The 22,786-nt window shown below is 36.9% G+C and overlaps 1 protein-coding gene across 3 annotated transcripts in view; it reads right to left on the bottom strand.

The window, feature by feature from the left end:
- ABCB11 (ATP binding cassette subfamily B member 11) overlaps nt 1–22,786 on the bottom strand; it is a 142,246-nt gene that overhangs the window by 67,914 nt on the left and 51,546 nt on the right. For all 3 annotated transcript variants that reach the window (XM_043992208.1, XM_043992207.1, XM_043992209.1), the window contains 4 exons: nt 20,909–21,033; nt 14,070–14,244; nt 2,911–3,024; nt 1,708–1,818 (listed from right to left, as the gene is read on the bottom strand). In XM_043992208.1, coding sequence (XP_043848143.1) covers nt 1,708–1,818; nt 2,911–3,024; nt 14,070–14,244; nt 20,909–21,033 — 525 coding nt within the window. The remainder of the gene's footprint in view (nt 1–1,707; nt 1,819–2,910; nt 3,025–14,069; nt 14,245–20,908; nt 21,034–22,786) is intronic.

Here is a 22,786-nt window from a genome sequence, read left to right as displayed (position 1 = left end):
GTTTGGGTTTTGGGGTTTTTTTTTTTTGGTGAGGCAATTGGGGTTAAGTGACTTGCACAGGGTCACACAGCTAGTAAGTGTCAAGGGTCTGAGGTCGGATTTGAACTCAAGTCCTCCTGACTCCAGGACCGGTGCTCTATCCACTGTGCCACCTAGCTGGCCCTTTTTTTTTTTGTTTTTAAAGCAAATAAAACATTAAGAAGACAAATTCCCATACAAACATTTCCTAATTCTCAAGTTATCAGTACATATTAGTAAATGTGTGTACTTTAGTCATGATACATACATTATATAATTTTTAATAATAGATTCTTGTTAATGATTATATTAAAGAGCAAAATCATAATTGCATTTATGTTAAACCAACAAATTTAGAGGAAAATATTAAACAAAAACATTCTTGATTGTAGCCTTCAGTAAATGAAAATGTTTGGGGATTTTGAAATATGGCTAAATTTTTACCAATTTTTCATTTCATACCAGAGAAACAGTACTAACTTTTATATACGTATATATATATATATATATATATATATATATATATATATATATATATATATATAAAATCACATTCTAGGAGCTTCAGTCAAAGAAGATCTCATTTAGACAAATGAATAATAAGCCTTGGGGATAAAAGACTAATTAGAAATATAATTACTGAATTCCCATTCAAAAACATTTATTGACAAACCACAATGTGGTTGCTCTTTTATCACAGGTATCTGATTTTTAATCATTATTTATTTATATGTGACTACATTTACACACATTAAAACAAATCTCTTAGCTTTTCATATTATCAATTCTATGAATATCATGTAAATTACAGACTCTTTTTGCAATTGTGTGTATTTCTATGTAGCCCATATAATCTGTGCTTCTGTCTGTACTTGTAGCTGTATCTATAGTGATCATTTTCCTTTTTATCTTTCCTAACACCTACTCCAATATTGTGTACATAATAGGTACTACATGCATGCGTGCATGCCAGGTCATGCCAATTAAGGAGAATTCAACATAGGGGCAAGAGGAGAAGTACAGCTAAAGTTCTTCTACTAACAAAGAAAGATCAAGTTGAGCTGGTATGGCTTAAAAGGACCTTGATATCCTTGGAGGGTCATTGCCTTGAAGTCTCTTGCTGTGTAAGGTCAAGGAAACCTTCAGTAGAAGGTGCTAGACCATCCCTATGTAACTCAGTGACACTTGCCCATCACTGGAACCTTTGACCTAGAAGCCCTTGTGAACCTACCCTACCAGTAAAAAAGCAACTGGGGCAGCAGATACATCTCTTTGCCACCTCACACACCCAACAGCTCAGTATAATGACATTCCTGGAATCCCCAGGAGTTGAAAGATGAAGTTTTTCACTTGAATTGTCTCTGAACACTGTGGACCTCACATAGTCATGTGCCAATAGAATGACATAACTGGTGGGACCAGTTTCAGCAACATCCCCTGGGCTTAACTTATTCCAATGTCCTGGCAGATGGTGTTCTACCCAAGGCATGTGCACAGAATGGAGAACAAAGAAAAATGTTGTGAGTGAGTAACCAGAGAGAGCAATTAATTACACAATCCTTAAGATCATTTCTAGAAACAAACAGATTTCAAGGGAGCCAAACTTATTGGGGGATCTTGGAAAATGTTAATCAATTGAGAAGATAATAATATGTTAATAAACAATATTTGTCACCAGAGAATAATCACCTTCACATCAGGCCTAGAAGGATAATGGAAGGTCACGTTGTGGAATTGAATTTCGCCCCTCACTCTATCCAGCTTGTAACCATCTTCTGACATGCAATCAATGATTGGTTTCTGAAACAGAATGGTCAGGGATAAATGATCAAAAAGCAGGAGCTTCTGTGTTTATTCCAAGCTTGAAACTAACTTTGGATTTACCATTTAAAAAAATCCTCTGTCCAGAGGTCCTTCCCTTCAAACACCCTCATCTATCTTTGGATGTGATCTAGTCTCTAGTTTTGCCTCAGCTATGCTATGCCCCCACGAAAATCCTCTTGAATGACCCTACCCACCAAAGAGGGAGCTTCACAGCACACAGGCTGGATAACCTACCAAATGCTTTCATTTTAATTTCTTGATATTTCCATACTTTTTGGACTTTATTTTTCTTCTCTTTTGCAAAACAGCTAATAGGGAAACATGTTTTACGTGACTTCACATAGCCTCTCCTAGGCTGTTTCTCTACTTATAAAATAGGGATGATAGTGTCTCCCACAGCATCAAATAAGGTAACATATAAAGCATTTTGCCAACATTAAAACATTAAAAGAGCTATATAAATATTGGTCATGTGAGAAAATAATGGGATTTGGCGGATACTCAAAGGCCCCACCTGGAGATTAATCTAAAGTGATTAAGTGAGAGTGATTGACTTTGCTGATTAACCTACTTAAAGTTAATTAGATTGTAACCACGTCTGGCTGGCCCTTAAGAATGTGCTGTTTTCAGAAGCTAAGGACTTTCAACTCAACAGCAGACCACCTTCAAGTCCAGTGAACCAATGGATTTGGATGATGCTAACCAGTCAGCTTGAAGCAGTGTGTAAGGACCACCTCTGCTCCGGACCTATAAAAAACTTCCACACTCAGTTTGCTGGGGGCAGTTCATGGTTGAAATAGGGTGGTGGTGGAGGACTTGAGGAAGAACTAGACCAGGCTGGAACTCTAGGCTAGATAGGCCTTTTCTTAACTTTCTGAACTCCGTGTGTTCTCCTTTTACTAATACCTAGTATGCTTTAATAAATGTTTAATGCCCAAAGACTGGTGCTAAAGATTCTAATTTAAGGCAACCACACATTTAGATTTTAAACATCACAGTTACTATTGTACTCGTTTGTTTGTTTTTTTAAAAAACAATGTAATGGCCTATAAGCTCGTCAATACATACCCGGTCTATTGTCTCAAAGATGTTGGCAGCTGCAGCTCGCCCTGAGGCAAAAACTTCCAGACAAGGTGATGCCTGACCAAGGTTTAAAGCTCCTATCAAGACTCCAAAGAAAACCTGAAATGTGAAATATACATACATACATATATATATATATATATGTGTGTGTGTGTGTGTGTTTGTGTGTGTATGTATATATATATTCACATATACATACATTTTATATATATGTCAATCGCAAGAATTATCCATTAATTTATATTTACTTGGACTTTCTATAGTTTTGAAAAAAACCTCAAGATCGTTCAAATGATTACAAAAGATTATAAAACTGATGGGTGATACTTAGCCCTCCCAGTCTGAAAGATGTACACTAGCCTCCAGAAAACTATAAGAGCATGTCCTATTCTTCCTCTAAAATTTCGCAACTTTCTCTAGTACTGTTTTTCTTTTCTTATTTTTTTTATGTATAAGGTATTCTATTTTTTCCGTTACATGTAAAGATAGTTCTCAACTTTTGTTTATACAAGCTTTACAATTTCAGATTTTTCTCCCTCCCTCCCCTCCCTCCCCCCTCCCCTAGACAGCAGGTAATCTGATATAGGTTATATCTATATATATATACATATAGATATATAGATATACACACATATATATACACATAATAACATTAATCCTATTTCTGCATTAATCCTGTTACAAGAGAAAAAATCAGAGCAGTGATGCAAAACCTCAAAATAGAAAAAAAAAACAACAGCACCCAAAACAAAAGAAATAGTATGGTTCAATCAGCATCTATACTCCACAGTTCTTTTTTTTTTTTCTTGGATTTGGAGATCCTCTTCTATCATGAGTTCCCTGGAACTCTTCTGTACCATTGCATTGGTGAGAAGAATATAGTCCATCACAGTAGGTCAACACTCAATGTTGATGATACTGTGTACAATGTTCTTCTGGTTCTGCTCATCTCACTCATCATCAGCTCACGCAAGACCCTCCAGGTTTCTCTGAACTGCTGCTCATCATTTCTTACAGCACAATAGTATTCCATTGTATTCATATACCACAACTTGTCCAGCCATTCCCCAATTGATGGGCACCCCCTCAACTTCCAATTCCTTGCTACCACGTAAAGAGCAGCTATAAATATTTTTGTACATGTGGGTCCCTTTCCCCCTTCCATGATTTCTTTGGGAAAAAGACCTAAAAGTGGAATTGCTGGGTCAAAGGGTATGCACAGCTTTATCGCCCTTTGGGCATAATTCCAAATTGCTCTCCAGAATGGTTGGATCAGTTCACAGCTCCACCAACAATGCATTAGTGTTCCAATTTTCCCACAGCTTCTCCAACATTTATTATCTTCCTTTTTTGTCATTTTAGCCAATCTGATAGGTGTCAGGTGGTACCTCAGAGTTGTTTGAATTTGCATCTCTCTAATCATTAGAGATTTAGAGCATTTTTTCATATGGGAATAGATAGCTTTGGTTTCTTCATCAGAAAACTGCCTGTTCATATCCTTTGACCATTTCTCAATTGGGGAATGACTTGGATTCTTATAAATTTGATTTAATTCCCTATATATTTTAGAGATGAGGCCTTTATCAGAAGCACTGGCCTCAAAAATTGTTTCCCAGCTTTCTGCCTCCCTTCCAATTTTGGATGCATTGCTTCTGTTTGTACAAAAATTTTTTAATTTAATATAATCAAAATCATCCATTTTGCATTTTATAATATACTCTATCTCTTGTTTGGTCAAAAACTGTTTTCCTTTCCAAAGATCTGATAGGTACACTATTCCTTTCTCTCCTAATTTACCTATTGTATCACCTCTTATGTCTAAATCATGTATCCATTTTGACCTTATTTTAGTATAAGGTGTCAGATGTTGGTCTATGCCTAATTTCTGCCATACTATCTTCCAGTTTTCCCAGCAGTTTTTGTCAAATACTGAGTTCCTATCCCAGAAGCTGGAGTCTTTGGGTTTATCAAACACTACATTACTAGTGTCATTTACTACTGCATTTCCTGAGCCTAGCCTATTCCATTGATCTACCACTCTATTTTTTAGCCAGTACCAGATAGTTTTGATGACTGCCGCTTTATAGTAAAGCTCCAGGTTTGGTACCGCTAACCCACCTTCCTGTGAATTTTTTTTCATTATTTCCCTGGATATTCTTGATTTTTTGTTTTTCCAGATGAATTTTGTTGTTATTTTTTCTAGCTGTATAAAATAATTTTTAGGTAGTCTGATTGGTATGGCACTGAATAAGTAAATTAATTTAGGCAGTATTGTCATTTTTACTATATTAGCTCTGCCTATCCATGAGCAATTGATATCTTTCCAATTATTTAGATCTGATTTGATTTGTGTGAAGAGTGTTTGGTAGTTGTGTTCATAGAGTTCCTGGGTTTGTCTTGGCAAGTAGACTCCCAGGTATTTTATATTATCTACCGTTACTTTAAATGGAATTTCTCTTTCTATCTCTTGCTGCTGGACTTTGTTGGTCATGTATAGAAATGCTGATGATTTATGTGGATTTATTTTATATCCTGCTACTTTGCTAAAGTTGTTAATTGTTTCAAGTAATTTTTGAGTTGATTCTCTAGGATTCTTTAAGTATACCATCATATCATCTGCAAAGAGTGATAGTTTTGTTTCCTCCTTGCCTATTCTAATTCCTTTAATTCCTTTCTCTTCTCTGATTGCTAAAGCTAACATTTCTAGGACAATATTAAATAATAGGGGTGATAATGGACATCCCTGTTTCACCCCTGATCTTATTGGGAAGGCCTCTAATTTATCTCCATTGCATATAATACTTGCTGATGGCTTTAGGTAGATACTGTTTATTATTCTAAGGAAAGCTCCACCTATTCCTAAACTCTCTAGTGTTTTTATTAGGAATTCTAGTACTGTTTTTCAAAACAGGTCTCATAAGGTTGCTTCTGTCAGAGATCATCTGGGACCGATGAAGCATGGCCTAGATAGATAACATCTTTCTCTGGAATGATGCGATACTAATTTGGCTAACAACATGAATGGTTTTAAAACTATGATACTTGTGAAAGATTTGGTCTTTAATTCATATCTGTGAGTACTGCTGTAAAGGCAGTTTATAAGGAGAGGAAACAAATTCAGTTTAATTCAACACTAATTCATTAATTCTAATAACCTAGCATCATCTCCAGAGATTTTTATATTTATTCTCTTACCATATTCTCCCCTGTCCCCCCAAAATTACTAAGGTTTGGAATCTATTTTGCAATTCAATGGGTATTTTTTTCATTTTAAAATTTTTTTTGATGTGTCTTGTTTTTACATTACAAAAATTTAGTTTTTATTATTCCCATTTCATTAAAGGTCTCTTATAACAAAGTAAAACAATTAAGCAAAACTAATAATACAGTGGTCCCATCTGAAAATTCATGCAATATTCCACATCTGTAGCAGCTCCTTCACCTCTCTACTTTCAAATGTTTTTTAATTAACAGAAATCTATGCCCTCTCCCTCTTATCCTCAACACCACTAAAAAAAGAAAAAAGAAAAACAAACTCTTTGTAATATATATGCATGGTAAAACAAAAAAAAATTCTCTCATTTGCTCTATGTAAATATGTACATATGTGTGTATAAGTCCATATATACATACATGTGTGTGTGTATATATATATATATATATATAATAAATTTATTTATTATTTATTTATATTTCTATACACCTCATTCTCTGTCCAAAGGTAGTCAGCCTATTTAATCATTGGTCCTCGGGAATCATTGATAGTCATGGTAGTGATCATGTTCTTATAGTTTTAAAAGCTGTTTATCTTTACAGTGGTATTGTCATTGTATAAATTCTTCTCCTGGTTTGCTCATTTAATTCTTCATCACTTTATAAAAGTCTTCAAAAGTGTTCATTTTTATCACATTGATGTCATGACATAAATTGTCTTTCTGGTCCTGCTTACTTGGCTTAGCACCTATTCTTAGAACTATTTTCATGTCTCTGAATTAATTCATTTGTTCATTTCTTATACCACAATAGTAGTCTATCACATTCATATACCACAACTTATTTGGCCATTTCTCAATTGTTGGCCATCCTTTTAATTTCCACTTCTTTGCTACCACCACAAAAAAGCTACTATGGGCATTTTGTATGTCAGACTTTTTTTTTTCTTATTTCTTTGATAACTTTTGGATAGAGGCCTAACAGTGGTATTGAAATTTATTATGTGCTTTCTGTATGCACTGACACTGAATAGGACCTAGGGGAACAAGAAACAATATCATAGGTCCTGTTCTTAGGGAGTTTGTACTCCACTGGGAGAAATGACACACAAATAACAATGTGGTTTACAATGTGCTTTTAAATACCTTATCTTATTTAATTCTCACAAAGCCCTCACTAAGATAGGAGCTATTCATATTTTTCTTTTTCTTTCTTTTTTTTTTTTTCCAATTGGCAGGGCAATGAGGGTTAAGTGACTTGTTGAAGGTCACACAGCTAGTAAGTGTCAAGCGTCTGAGGGCAGGATTTAACTCAGGTCCTCCTAAATCCAGGGCTGGTGCTTTATCCACTGCACGACCTACCTGCCCTGCTATTTTTCAGATAACTAGAATGGAGACTCATAGAAATGCTCCATCTTTAGTCACTTATCTATTAAATAACAGAACCTAGGCCTTCCTGACTCAAAATAAGCAGAGTACAATCTAGATCATTATTGGGACAAAGACAAAGTGTCCTCAAAAACTTTGAATACCCTAAGCGCACTCTCACCTGGTGTTATAATAGAGTTTATATTTGGAAGAGTCTTTATAAATAATCTAATCAGCACCCTTCATTTTACCATTGAGGAGAACAAGGACCAGAAAAGTGGTTGGCTGAAGGTTACTGTGTTAGTGGTGAGATGAGGATTTGAATTCTGTTCTGTGACTGGAAATCTAGGACAATCCCACTTTCTACTCTGCTATCCTTCTTCTCTGGGGGGACTTCAGTTCTTGAGCTTATCAATGGAGGAAGAGAAAAATTTGAGTAGGTAAAGATGGGAAAGGTTGTTCAGGGAAAAGAGATGACTTACACAAATACATTGAGATGCTAGGTAGAAGGGTATTCCTTCTTTGGACTAAAACATAGTGTGAAGGAGAATAAGGTAAAACAAGGCTGAAAAGGTAGGCTGGGAAAAGACTATAGAAGGCCTTAATTATCAGGTTGGTATCTCAGAGAAAGGAGGGATTCTTACCTTTTTGTGCCATGGACCCCTTGGATAGTCTATTGAACCCTATGGACCTTTCTTAGAATAATGTTTTTAGATGCATAAAATTTTAAAAGCCCTAGAATTACAAAGAAAACTCATTATGTTGAAATACAGTTATCAAAAAAATTTAAGTCCACTGAATCCAAATTAAGATATTCTTCTTTAAGTGTTCTTGAATAAGAGAGTGATATGATGAGACTTATGGGTTAACAAGATGGAGAGAAGAGGCTAGATCGAGAGGGGGAAGAGTAGAGGCAAGGAGACAAATTGGGAGGTCCTTATAGTAATAGTCCAGATGAGAGATGATGGGGCCATAGCTACTGCCAATATGAATGGAAAGGAGGGAAAGAATATAAGAGATATTTTGAAGAAATCAATAAGAATTAACCTAGTACTTGGCACATAGTTGGTACTTCATAAATGCTTTTTTCTCTATTGAAGCCTTGGAAACTGATTAGATGTGGGCTTGGGGGAGGAGAAGGCATCAAAGATGGCTCCAAGATTTCAACCATAGGTAACTAGAAGACTAGTAGTTCCTTCAAAAGAAATAGGGGATTAGGAAAGTGGCATAAGCTTTTGGAGAGTGGTAAATTCAACTTTGGACGTGTTGAGTTTGAGGTGCCAGTATGCAGAGAGATATTCACCAAGCAATTGGAGAGGTAAGAATGAATATGGAGAGCATAGTTACCTTTTGCATAGTGGTGATCATTTCACCCATGAGAGTAAATGAAATCACCAGGGGACATACAATAGAGAGGAGAGAAGGGGGATGAGGAAAGAAACTTGAACAACAGTCACACTTAGAGATGGGGAATGGACAATGAGCCATGGAAAGAGACCAAGAAGGAACAGTTAAACAGAGAGGAGAGGGACCAGGAAGCCTAGGGAAGAGAGATTATTCAGGAGTGGGTAGTCTATAATTTGAAAGTTTCAGAGAATTCAAGGGTAAGTATTGAGAAAAATCAGTGGATTTGTCCATTAAGTGTTTTAGTGACTTTTGTTGAAGAATTTCAATAGTCAGAAACCCTATTTCCAGGGACTGGGGTATGAATAGAAGAAGTGGTAGAAGAAGTCAGTATAAACTACCCTTTCTAAAAGATCAAGAGTGAAAGGGGGGAGAGATATATGAAAAGAGTTTGAGAGGATGGAAAATTCAAAGCAAGCATTTTTTTTTTCCCCAAAGATAAGAGAGACCCAGAACATGTTTTGACTGGTTTAAGGAAATTACCTAGACATGGGAATGGTGTCTAATCTATGACTGTAGACTCAGACTCAGGCTTTCTCAACCCTTTCTTTTTCAAGTTTTAGTAAAAAGGTTCCCCAGGCTACATAGTCAGGTATTACTGGGTGGGGGGGATGACATTAGAAACCCAAGAATTCTGGTGATTCATGTTTGCACAAAGGATACCTCCAAAAAGAACTTAACAAGCATTATTAAGAATTTTGTAAACATGACAGGAGGAAGAAGGGAGAAATAACTGAAGACCTTGGGGGGTGGGGGGTGGGGGGTGGAGAAACATGTCTCCATCTTCCAGCTGAAGGTAAGGGAGTCAGATGGGAAAAGCATTTATATAAAGTGAGCAGTTGGCTACAAAGATGTTATCTGAGAAGAGGACTAGAATTTTTTTTTTTTAATGTTCTTCAGGACCAGTGGGTTCTTTTAGTATCTTTGCAATGTCAAGAGAACATGATTAATGTCCTCAGGACATTGGGTAACCCCACTGTTAAAATGATTAGATGATTTATACAAGAGTAATATAGAAAGGGAATCTATGGGTGAAGTCTATTCCATATTGGTGGGAAGAATTGCCACATCATTAAATCACACGTTTTGGGGCATTGGATCCGTGGTGACTAAAAACCAGCATGGCTTTACCAAGAGTAAGTCCTATAAAATTAATAAATTTTTTTTGACAAGGCAACTAGACTGGTAGATCTTGGAAATTATATTCATATATTGATACAAATGTTTATATATATATATCATATAAAGATATATGCTTAGATTTTAAATTAGAAGACAATCTTTAGAACTACATTGTGAATAAAGAGAGGGATAACCTACATGGTTTTACTTTTAAATGGATTTAGAACTGGTTTAATGACTATACCTAAGGAGTCATTAGTTAATCAATGCCAACTTGGAGGAAATCTCTAGTATAGTGACACAGAAACCTGTCCTTGGGTGTGTAGAATTCAATATTCTCATCAGTGACTGGGATGAAGGCAGGTTGACATATGACATGAATATTAGAGAAAGAGCTCACATATGGCATGTAAGAAAGAGTCTGGAGTGAGGAAGCTCTCAGCCTTCTATAATGATGGTCTGATTTGAATAAGATGAAATTTAAGATAAATGTTAAGTTTCATAATTGGATTCAAAAAAGGAAATTTGCAAATGAAGAATCGGAATCATGGCTTAACTGTCATTTCTATGGAAAAGGTCTAATGGTTTCCATGGATTGTTTGGGTTTTGTTTTGGTTTTGTTGAGACTAGGTTTCCCTATCTTGTCCAGGCTAAAAGTGCAGGGACCACACACAGGTCAAATCCATCTAATGATCAGCTCCCAGATCTTTGATCTAGTCCATTTCTGCCTTGGTTTGTACCTCCTTAGAGGTAGTATGGCACATTCTCAGAAGCTCATCAAGTTGGTGCCAGACTTAACTAGTCAAGCCTACTGCAGCTTGAAAGAGTTCAAACAGTTCACCAGCTTCTACTTCCCCAGTAGCAGAGATTACAGGTTTGTGCCACCATGACCAACTACATATTTCTTTAAAATGTTTCCCATCTGCTGTAATCTACATGAAAGGAATATGAATTTTGATTGGGGATTGATTTGAGACTAGAGAAGGGGAAACAAAAGAGTCAGAAGTGTTTTTAGAGCATGAGACACTGGGAAAATCAAAGCTGGATAAGATACTGTAACATAACAATGAAATGGAGCCTCCTCAAGGTAGCATGAGGATACTGGGGATCTAAGGGACAGGTAAGAGGAGACAGCAGGAAGAAAGGAGCAAAGAGAAAGGTTAGAGTTTACCAAAGATAAACTTCATTTTGCAGTGCTATTTCTAGCATATTCCCCTTCCTCCAGAGACCAAACTGGCTTTCATTTATTTTCTAAAACTTTACTTCCTCTCTCCCTCCCTACTTACAATTTTACCAGAGATTCATTTGAGTTACGAAGTTAACATCCCTAAGACATTTAAAGAAAGGTGGGGATGGGAAAGCTTGGAATCTGTTTATTAAACCAAAGAAATGGGAGTTGGATAGGAAAGGAGAGGGGGCTTCAGTTAAACAAAAGGGGAAAAACGGAGAGTTTATGATCCTAGAACTCAGAAAACATTATGTTTGGATCTCCCCTTCTGGTGAAAGAAAAGGGACAGGCTCACCCAAAGTTAGAGGTACAGGGATCTTCTGAGGGCCATTACAGAAGCTTCCTACTTCACTCAGTTGCCTTTTCCTTCACTCAAGCAGCCCCCAAAACACTTGATTTGATGATGTAAAAGCAAGTTGGCTTTGTGAAAAGAGCATTAGATTCAGAATCACAGAACTCCAGTTTCCAGGTACTAGCTGTGTGCCATTAGGCAAAGCATCCCACCTCTTGGGTTTCAGTTTCCTCTTTAGTAAAATGAGGAGGGTTGAATTAGATGACATCAATTATCTCTTCCAGCTCTAAATCTACCAGCCTTTGATAACAATTGTTAATATCATGAAGCTCTTTGAATCAACTTTGTTCAAAGCTTGATTTGATGACAACACTGTCTTTTTATTTAGTCTTATAGAACCTAATTGTCCACTCAACCTAGAAAGTTAGAGGTAATACTAATAAATAACTTTGGTCACCATCATTATGTAGTGATTTAAAGGTTAGCATACATTATCTCATTTGATCTTCACAAAGCCTAAGGTAGTAAGATAGGTGCTATGAATAATAAGGTGCAGATGGAAGTTAAGTGACTTGTCCAGGGCCATACAGACAAGAATCTGAGGCAGAATTTGAACTCAGGTCTTCCTGACTTCAAGTGCAATTCTCTATCTACTTCTAGATAACAATGCTTATAGCATATTATACTTATCTTCTCCCTCCCCTCAGAACAAGATCACAAGGGCTTAAAAGGCAGGAACAAGAAGGTGGAAAAAGCTGAGTAAGAGGTTAACAATTAGCAGAACATGAGCACAGAAGGAGCAGGTCGACATGGGAGAGATCTCCTATAGAAACATGCAAGAGAAATCTACCACATGCTTTATCCTTAGACATAATATCAAATGGAGACAGTTGTGGAAAGAGCTACTTATATTCCTTAAGAATCAGTGGATAGGGGCAGCTAGGTGGTGCAGTGGATAGAGCAGCAGCCCTGGATTCAGGAGGACCTGAGTTCAAATCTGGCCTCAGACACTTGACACTTACTAGATGTGTGACCCTAGGCAAGTCACTTAACCCCAATTGCCTCACTAAAAAAAAAAAGAAAGAAAGAATCAGTGGATAGGGGGCAGCTAGGTGGTGCAGTGGATAAAGCAGCAGCCCTGGATTCAGGAGGACCTGAGTTCAAATCTGGCCTCAGACACTTGACACTTACTAGTTATGTGACCCTGCTCAAGTCACTTAACCCTCATTGCTCCGCAACAACAACAACAAAAGCATTAGTGTTTAAATGGTTCGTTCATATGCTCTTAAAATGGAGAAGCCAATGACCTGAAAGTCTATTATGCACATATTATTGCAAATAATATCAGAAACCTTGGATTTAGGTACATGATGAAAACAGTTGAAATTCTGTTCACTTTTCTGTGACAGTGTGCATATAGCAAAACAATCAAACCTACACTCCTGTTTCCAACTAATCTATTTCTGATGCAGAAAATGCATTCCCATTTGTGTGTGTGTGGGGGGGATGTCTTTGTGAGTGTCTGTGTGACAGCGTCTCTGTGTGTTTGTGTGTGTGTGTATATATATATATATATATGTATGTATGTATGTGTATGAATGTATTAATTTTCATATATAAGGTCTGTGTGTATTTGCATGTGTATATATACACATATGCATATGTGTGTATATTTTTTCTTTTTCCTCAGGGTCTATACATATTGAATATTTAGAGATGAGGAAGGCATTTTACTTAAATAAAATCTATGAAGTTCTTAACAAAGAATAGGTACCAATTAGTGCAAATAATGAATCCCCTGACAAGGCCACATATATTCAAATCCACAGCATTTGAACATAATTATGGGAAATAAGCTCATTGGTCCCAGACCAATGGAAATATGCAGTGCAAATTTGAATAGTTCAACCACTTCAGGAGATTCATTATTTGCAATGATCAGTACCCAACTCTCCTAATCTCTTCCTGCTTCTTAGTAAACTTTGGACAAATTTACTGATGCTACTACTTCAGAAAGGACAATTTCAAGTGCATTCTGAAATGCAGTAGCTGTGGAGCCTCCTATAGGAGGCCTAAATGGTCAATAATATATATTTACATTACCTGCTTAATTGAGAATATTATTGGCCCAATACATAGTAAGCTATTATGTTGCACAATTATGCCTATTAGTACATGCTATAATACAGCTCAACTATATGAGCCAGCTAATTTTTAGCTAAGGGCATGGCTGGCTTTTCATTTTCATGGCATATTATCTCCTGGGCTGCACTCAAACAACCATAGTTTTATAGCTATAAAAACTCTGGCTAATTGCAAAACATTAAACTTTTGAACTAATCAATTCAAGATCATTCCCCATAAAATGCAGAGGCATATCTTGGTTCTGCAGATGGACAAAATTAAACACTATCAAATCAGTGATGCTTTCCTTGGTTGGAAATTAAGGGAATAAACAGTAGACTTTCCTGAGAAACCAGCCCAAAATAAAATGAAATGTTATTGGACTCAAAAGTACCTGTAGAAGAATTCCTGGTGAATATTCACCTTCATCCAGGACAAGTTTTGAGCCATACCAGAAGGCTAATGAATAACTCATCAAAATGATACACCACATAAATCCAGTAAATAGTCCCATGATCATCCCTTTTCGAATTCCCCAGCGCTGAGCAAACACAAGATTTTTCTCATACCTGTAAGGGGAGAACAAAGACAAAGGGACATGTTTCACAATTATTGGGAATATATGGTTGGAAAATTATTTTCTATCCCAATGTCATAGAATGTGCCTCTCCTCCCCCAAGAGGGCCACAACATCATGATGCTTCTATCTGCTAGGTCATTGATGGATTGTGATCTGAAATCTTAACCATCTACCCTGAAGCACTCTGTGGCTGCTTTTCTATATGTTCTATTTTTAATAAACTTGAGAATTTTAAAAACTATAAACCTACTGAACTTAAGTTCCAAGAGTCTTCTACTTTGGACAACATACCTCTTCCTTCCCGACTCAAATCTGGTTTGTGTAAAATCAGATCACAGTCTATAACTGATAATATTTTTCAATGTATCCCTATGTGATTTTTTTTAATACCAAAGAGATCTCATCTTAAGTACTTGGTTTATTTGCAGGGCAATATGGCATGAAAAATATTATGGCTTCTATTTGTTATTAACAATAAAATAATTTACATCTATCCAGGAAAAGGTCAATTCAGGGAAAAACTTGGACTTCAGGTAAGGTCATATGGTCTGGAGTATATGACCTTGCAAATCTATCATTCCATAGTTCTATATCTATTGATTCTGGCAGACTGTGTAGTTCAACATCCCAAAATGTGAAGACTATAGCTTTAGGGCTGGAAAGGATCGCAAAAATGAGCCAATTTAACCTTTATAGATGAAGAAACTGAGCCCCAGGCTAGTTAAGTCATTAACCCAAGATCACAGAGGTGGCAAAACCAGTTTTTGAACCATGTCCATTGCCTCCAAATTTTGTAGTGTTTCCACTATAACATATTGCCTATCAAAAGAGGCAGGAGGACTTCTGTAGGTCCTATAAAGCCTATTTAAAAAAAAAATATTGGTGGGGCAATGAGGGTTAAGTGACTTGCCCAGCATCACACAGCTAGTAAGTGTCAAGTGTCTGAATCCAGATTTGAACTCGGGTCCTCCTGAATCCAGGTCCAGTGCTTTATCCACTGCGTCACCTAGCTGCCCCTAAAGTTTATTTTCTTATTGAGTTGGCATATTCAGTAGTGATCTAGACTAAATGGAATGATCACACTGCATTCAATAACTAAGAAGAAAAAAAGTTTTCATTAAGTTGGCAGAAATTTGATGAAGTTATAACTTATCCTTTGACTATTGGGTCATATAGTCATATTTTCATATGGGTCTGTTGGGTCATATTTTCATTGTTTATAAGAAGGATTAGTTTTTGGAGTTATAATTTTCAGTATACTCATGCTGGGTTTTGCTTGCTAAAATAAAGACCATGTCAAAAACTCAAAATGCCCATGGCATCCTAGTATAAAATATCAATACTATGGAAGTACAACTCATTTCCCCTAAAAGCAGCAAACTGAGAATTAATAGTATGCAGCACATTTGTCTAAAATAGATAGCCACCAGAATCTGAGGGACATAGCAAACCAGAATCTATATTTATTTTTTAAAATATTTTTTAAAAAGAAGATATTATTAAGTCAGTTGACTCTTTGTGGTGCTTAAACTACTCTAGATCATCCAATTCAAGATTGAAGAAGAGGGGCAGCTAGGTGGTGCAGTGGATAGAGCACCAGCCCTGGATTCAGGAGTACCTGAGTTCAAATCCAGCCTTAGACATTTAACACTTACTAGCTGTGTGACAGCTGGGCAAGTCACTTAACCCCAATTGCCTCACCAACAAATAGATAGATAGATAGATAGATAGATAGATAGATAGATAGATAGATAGATAGATAGATAGATAGATAGATAGATAGATAGATAGATAGATAAAACGATTGAAAAAGAGCAAATGCTCTGATTTTCCATACAACAAAAGTTTTTAAAAGCCAAGTTTATATAGACCAATGATCTTTATATTAACTCTTAGTAAAATTCTACAATATATTATTAAAGAGATGACTTTTGAATATCTAGGAAAAGCTCTCAATGAGCCAAAATGGCTATATGAAAAGTAAGTCAGGGTAGGCTTCCTTTTTTGACATGATTACTAGACTTGTCTATCCTGAAAATATTAATAGGTATATCTTTCCTGGATTTTGGTAAAGCATCAGATATGTCTCATGAAAAGAGCCTCCTTATGAAAAGAATAGAGTGATGAGGTGGAGAAAAAAATGTAGTTAGATGGATTTGGAACTATATGAATGGCTAGACCCAAAGAATAGTTATTAATAGTTCAATGAGAACTTGGAATTGTTAAGGGCTAAAATTCTAGCTAAACTGTCTAAAATATCTAATGAATGGTCACCAATAAATTATAAGCTTTAGCAAGAGTTAGGCTTTTAAGCATTTATTAAGGAGAATAAGAATTTGGTAAAGAGAGAGAGAAAAGGCCTAGATTCCTACCTATTAAAGGGAGAGCGCATTTCTAGCTCCCTTCTCCACCAGCGTCCTCAGGCCAAAAAAAGAGAGGCAGAGTGCCTAGCTCCCCCTTCCTCCTCCCATCAGCAAACGTCACTTCCTGACACCAAAGAAAAGACGCATGGTCCTGCCCTCAAAGACCTTCCTTCATGATGGAGCTTTTCTACAGTAAGTCTCCAGCAGGTGGCATCATTCCAATCGTTACAGAATGAAGTTTCCTTTGGAGGCCTCTGTGAATGGCTCGTCAATGATTTTGATAAACAGGTAGAGTGTTTATCAATTTTATAGGAGATACAATGCCTGGAGGATAGTTGACACACAAGAGGACACAGTAAGAACTGAACAAACAGATCTTGATAAACTGGAAGAGAGGTGTCAAACATGAAGCCTGTGGATTGCCTACAGCCCATGATACTCCCTAGTGCTGAGAACCAGTTTTCTATTTCAGCTTGGTATTACTGGGCTAGTTCAAATAAAATGAAATGTAATCGAGATAAATGTAAAGTCTTGCATTTGGGTTCAAAAAATCAATTTTAGAAGTTTAAGGGAGGGAAATTGTATTTAGACAGTGGTTCCTCTTAAAAAGATCTAGGAATTTTGGGGCAGCTAGGTGGTGCAGTGGATAAAGTACTGGCCTTGGATTCAGGAGGACCTGAGTTCAAATCCAGCCTCAGACACTTGACACTTACTAGCTGTGTGACCCTGGGCAAGTCACTTAACCCTCATTGCCCTGTAAAAAAAAAAAAAAAAGATCTAGAAATTTTAATGGACGTTAAGCTCAGTATGAGTCAACAGTGAGATACGGCAGCTTTCGAAAACTAATTCAATCTCAGGAAGTAATAGTCCTGCTATATTCTTTCTTGGTTAGACCTCATATGGAATAGTGAGTTTTATTCTGGATGCCACATTTTAGGAAGAACTTTGATTAGATTTGTTGATAAAGTGTTCAGAGGAAGACAGCAAAGATTGTGATGGAGATCTTATCCTCTGAGGACTGGTTTAAAGAAGTAGGTATGTTTAGGTAAGAGAAGAGAAAATAGAGAGATACAATAGCTATATTCAAATATTTGAAAATCTGCTCTGTAGAAAATGAATCAAACTTGATTTGCTTAACTACAAAGGGCAGAACTAGGAGCAGTGATTAGAAGTTGTGAAGAGGCAGATTGATGTAAGGAAAGGCTTCCTAATAATAAGAGCTCTCCAAAAGTAGAATATACTACCCTGGGAGGTAGTAGATTCCTCAAGTCAACAAGCATTTATTAAGCATTTACTATGTGTCAGGCACAGTGCTAAGTGCTAGGAATATAAATATTAGCAGAGAGAGATAGTCCCTGTGTTCAGAAAGCTTTCATTCTAATTGGGGAAGACAACACAAAACTAAAAAGAGGGGAGGTGGAAAGAGGGGGTGGTGGTGGGGATAAAAGGAGGGAAGACTGTGGAGGAAGTCCAGGAAGAGAGTCAGGATTATAGCCTGGAAAGGAATGAGGACATGGGTGACCTAGGCAATCAGCCAATCAGAAGGAGGGATCCCAGGGGCAAAGGATGCTCCCATTGGCTAATGTGAGATTTCACGGGGGAGAGGTTTCTGGGACATTGTAGAGTAAGTCTGAAAGGAAAGACAGGAGCACAGTCTGGAAAGGAACAAAGAGGGTTCCTCTTCCCTAGAGATCTTCCAGCAGAGTCTGAGTGACCATTTGCTGTGTATGCTATAGAGGAGATTTTTGTTAAAGTATGGATTAGAAAGAGGCAAGCTGGTGAGACCCTTTAGAACCCTGATATTCTTTAAGTTTTTAATTCATTTTAAGTCAACAGGTAGGAGCTAGGTGGCACAGGCCCTGGATTCAGGAGAACCTGAGTTCAAATCCAAGCTCAGACACTTGACACTTACTAGCTGTGTGATGCTGGGCAAGTCGCTTAACCCTCATTGCCCTGCAAAATAACAAAAACAAAAACAAAACAAAAAGCAAAACCAAAAAAAATTACATCAATAAATGCATATTAAGTACCTACTCTTAAATGCAAGGTACCACAATTTGGTACTGGTTAGGATAAAAAGAGGTCAATCAGTTGAACAGACACACAACATGCAGAGGAAAATGAACAATATGTTTGATAGATCCAAAGACCCAAGTTACTAGGAGGACTCACTGTTTGACAAAAACTCCTGGGAAAACTGGACAGCAGACTGGTCAAAATTAGGATTAGATCAATGTCTCCCAATATACATCAAGATAAACTCCAAAGGGATACGTGACTAAGATATAGAAGGTCACAGCAGAAATAAATTAAATGAGAGGGGCAGCTAGATGGCGCAGTGGTTAAAGCACCGGCCCTGGATTCAGGAGTACCTGAGTTCAAATCCGGCCTCAGACACTTGACACTTACTAGCTGTGTGACCGTGGGCAAGTCACTTAACCCCAATTGCCTCACTAAAAAAAAAAAAAAAAAAAAAAAAATTAAATGAGAAAGGAACAAATTAATTTTGGATGTATAGTTAGGGAAAGAGTTTGTTACTAACATGATAGGATAAGACAAGTTAAATGCACCTTTTTGATCATATGAATTTTTTTAAAAATTTTTGCACAAACCTACTGTAGTAAAAAATGAGAAGCAAAACAAGTAACTGCAGGAAGATTTTTGCAATAATTTTCTCTAATAAATATCTCATTTCTTTTTTTTTTTTTTGAGGGGCAATGAGGGTTAAGTGACTTGCTCAGGGTCACACAGCTAGTAAGTGTCAAGTGTCTGAGGCTGAACTTGAACTCAGGTCCTCCTGAATCCAGGGCCAGTACTTTATTCACTACGCCACCTACCTGCCCCAAATATCTCATTTCTAAGATTTGTAAGGAACCAATTCAAATTAAGATTAAGATTAAGAGCTATTCCCCCAATATGACATGAATGGTTTTCAAAAGAAATGAACAAACATTTTTCAAAGAAAAAATACAACCCATCAATAATCAATCACATGGTAAAAAATTCCCTAAATAACAAACAATTAGAGAAAGACAACTTAAAGAAACTTTGAAATTCTGCCTCACACCTACCAGGCTGGCAAAGATGACGAAAGAGGAAAATGACAAATATTGAAGGGGTTGTAGAAAAACAGATACATGGCTGGTGGAGATATGAATTGGTCCAGTTACTCTGGAAAGGAATTTGGAACTATGTCCATAAAATTACCAAATGTACAGCTATACCCTTTGACTCAGCTATACCACAACTAGGCATATACCCCAAAGAGATTGTAGAAAAAGGAAAAGGCAAAAAAATACTTATAGTAGCTTTTATTATAGCCCCAAACTGTAAACTAAGGTAATATTCACTTTATTGGTGAATGACTAAACAAAATTGTGGTATGTGAATGTAATGTAATATCATTATGCTATAAAAAAATGATAAAATGGACAATTTCAAAGGAATCTGGGAAGATCTATATGAACTGATACAGAATAAAGAGAGCAGAACCAGAAAAACAATTTGTACTATGAAAACAGCATTATAGGGGCAGCTAGGTGACGCAGTGGATAGAGCACCGGCCCTGGAGTCAGGAGTTCCTGAGTTCAAATCCGACCTCAGACACTTAACACTTACTAGCTGTGTGTCCCTGGGCAAGTCACTTAACCCCAATTGCCTCACTAAAAAAACCCAAAACAACAACAAAAAAACCCCCAGCATTATAGAGACTAACAACTTCGAAAAACTTTAGAACTCTGATCAATACAAGATAAACCTGGAGTCCAAAAGAATGAATATGAAACAGACCACTCACCTTCTAAAATGTAGAAGGTGAGTAGATGGATATTTTCAGGCATGGCTAGTGTGGGAATTAATTGGGGGGGGGGGAGTTCAGGAAAGGCTTTAGGAATGAATAAGACTTTTAGGTACTAAAAAGGAGCCTGGGGGGTAGGGGGGTGTAGTATACTGGAAGGTGGAGATTAGGAAGGAGTGAATTTCAAACATGGAGAATATATTGTGGGGGCCCAAGATGGAATGTTGAGTTCTAGGAAAAAGTAGTGATTAGTGTGATTCCAATTGGCCGGAATAGAGAACACATGCAAGGACACAACCGGCACAAAACAGGTTGGAGTCAGTTTGTAGAAGGCATTCTTTGTTATGTGTTTTGTCTTTTGTTGAATCCTCTGAAACAATTATCATCAGTGGACTGAGGTGAGGTGGTTAAATTAAGATAATGGGGAAGACAGTGGAGATTGCTAAAAAATAAAAATTTGACATTTATAATTAAAAAACCACAAAGGAACCAACCTTTCTACCTCTTTCTTTTCACCACCAAAAGCAGCCACCGTTCTAATTGAGGAAAGGACTTCATCAGCCACAGATCCAGCTTTAGCATATGCCTTCAACTCTCTGCCAGTGAGTTTGGCCACACTCTGAAAGCACAAACAAGTGAGAAAAACCAGAGACAGTGTAATAAAGTCAGCTCATCTGTCATTGTAGTGCCTTCTCTTCCTAAATAAACCATTTCTCTGGATGATAAAGTAACTAGATGGTCCAGTGATGGAGTACCCTAGTTGAAATCAGGGAGACCTACTTTCAAATCCTGCCTTCTACAGTTGCTAGCTGTGTGACCCTGGGTGAATCATTTTATTTCTTCTAACCTCAGTTTTCTCATCTTAAGAAGAGACGGGGGAAATGGGGATAATCCCCAGGGCTGTTGTGAGGATCAAATTATTAATTTATTGAAATATTATTAGTTTATCAGATCATTAATGAATTAACATATTTAAAGTACTTTGTAAACATTAAAGTTATATAAATGTCACCTCTTTTGAGGATGATTCAATTCAACAAATAGAACAATTATTAAGTGCCTGTTATATTCAATGGCCCTAGATTAGTCTTACAGAGACAAAAACACAATAACCCCTGTAGTAGAGGAGTTGACTTGGGGGGATATAAACCACTTACAGTTATGTAAATACAAGGAAACTGAAAGAGGGAGAGGACAACGAAGGTGGTGAAGGGAAAGTTGAGAAGACTTCAAAGAGGAAGCAAAGCCTTCAATGTACAACTGTACATTGAAGAAACTCAGGGATTCTAAGAGGTGAGGGTCAGGAGGGAGTATAGTGTAGGCACATATGGCCAGCAATCAGTACAAGGGTAGGAAGAAGGGAGATGGAATACTGAGTTCAAGGACTAACCAGAAGATCTGGGAAGGTAAATGGTGGAGTCAGAATGAGGAGGATTTTAAAGACTAAACTTAGGAGCTTGTACAGGCATACCTCAGAGATATTGTGGGTTAGTTTCCAACCACCACAATAAAGAAAATATTGTATTAAAGTGAGTCATGTGAACTTTTTGGATTTCCGGTGCATATAAAAGTTATGTTTACACTATACTATAGTCTATTATCTGTGCAACGTAATTATGTCAAAATAAGCAATGTACATACCTTAATTAAAAAATACTTTATTGCTAAAAAGTGCTAACCATCATTTCAGCCTTTAAAGGAGTAACATTTTTGCTGTTGGAAGGGTCTTGCCTCCCTGTTGATAGCTGCTGACTGATCAGAGTGGTGGCTGCTGAAGGTTAGGGTGGCTGCAGCAATTTCTTAAGACAACAATGAAGTTTGCTGAATTGACCGACTCTTCCTTTCATTTGAACACTTAGACACCATTGTAATGTTATTAATTGGCCTGATTTCAATATTGTTATTTCTCAGGGAGTAATAGGGAGGAAAAAGAGTAACTGGGAAACTGCCAATTTGTGAAGCAGTCAGAACATACAAACATTTATCAAGTTCACTGTCTTCTATGGGTATGGCTTTCGGCACCCCAAAACAATTACAGTAGTATCATCAGAAGTCATTAATCACGGTACACAATACTAGGCATAATAATAATGAAAACATTTAGAATATTGCAAGAATTACCAAAAAATGACACAAAGACATGATGTTGGAAAAAATAGTGCCAAAGGATTTGCTCAACATAGGGTTGCCACAAAGCTCTGATTTGTAAAAATGCAATATCAGTGAAGTCCAATAAAAGGAAAGTGCAATAATATCAGGCATACCTGTTTTCTGCCCTTGAGGCAACAAGTAATAGGGAAGTGACATGGCCAGATTTACGATTTAGGAATGTTAGTTTGGTAGCTGAGTTGAGTATGGATTAGCAAGAGGAT

The sequence above is a fragment of the Dromiciops gliroides genome, chromosome 3, assembly GCF_019393635.1.
Source record: "Dromiciops gliroides isolate mDroGli1 chromosome 3, mDroGli1.pri, whole genome shotgun sequence".
Lineage (NCBI taxonomy): Eukaryota > Metazoa > Chordata > Mammalia > Microbiotheria > Microbiotheriidae > Dromiciops > Dromiciops gliroides.
The sequence above is the reverse complement of the archived record's forward strand: the minus strand, read 5'-3'. Positions and strand labels throughout refer to the sequence as shown.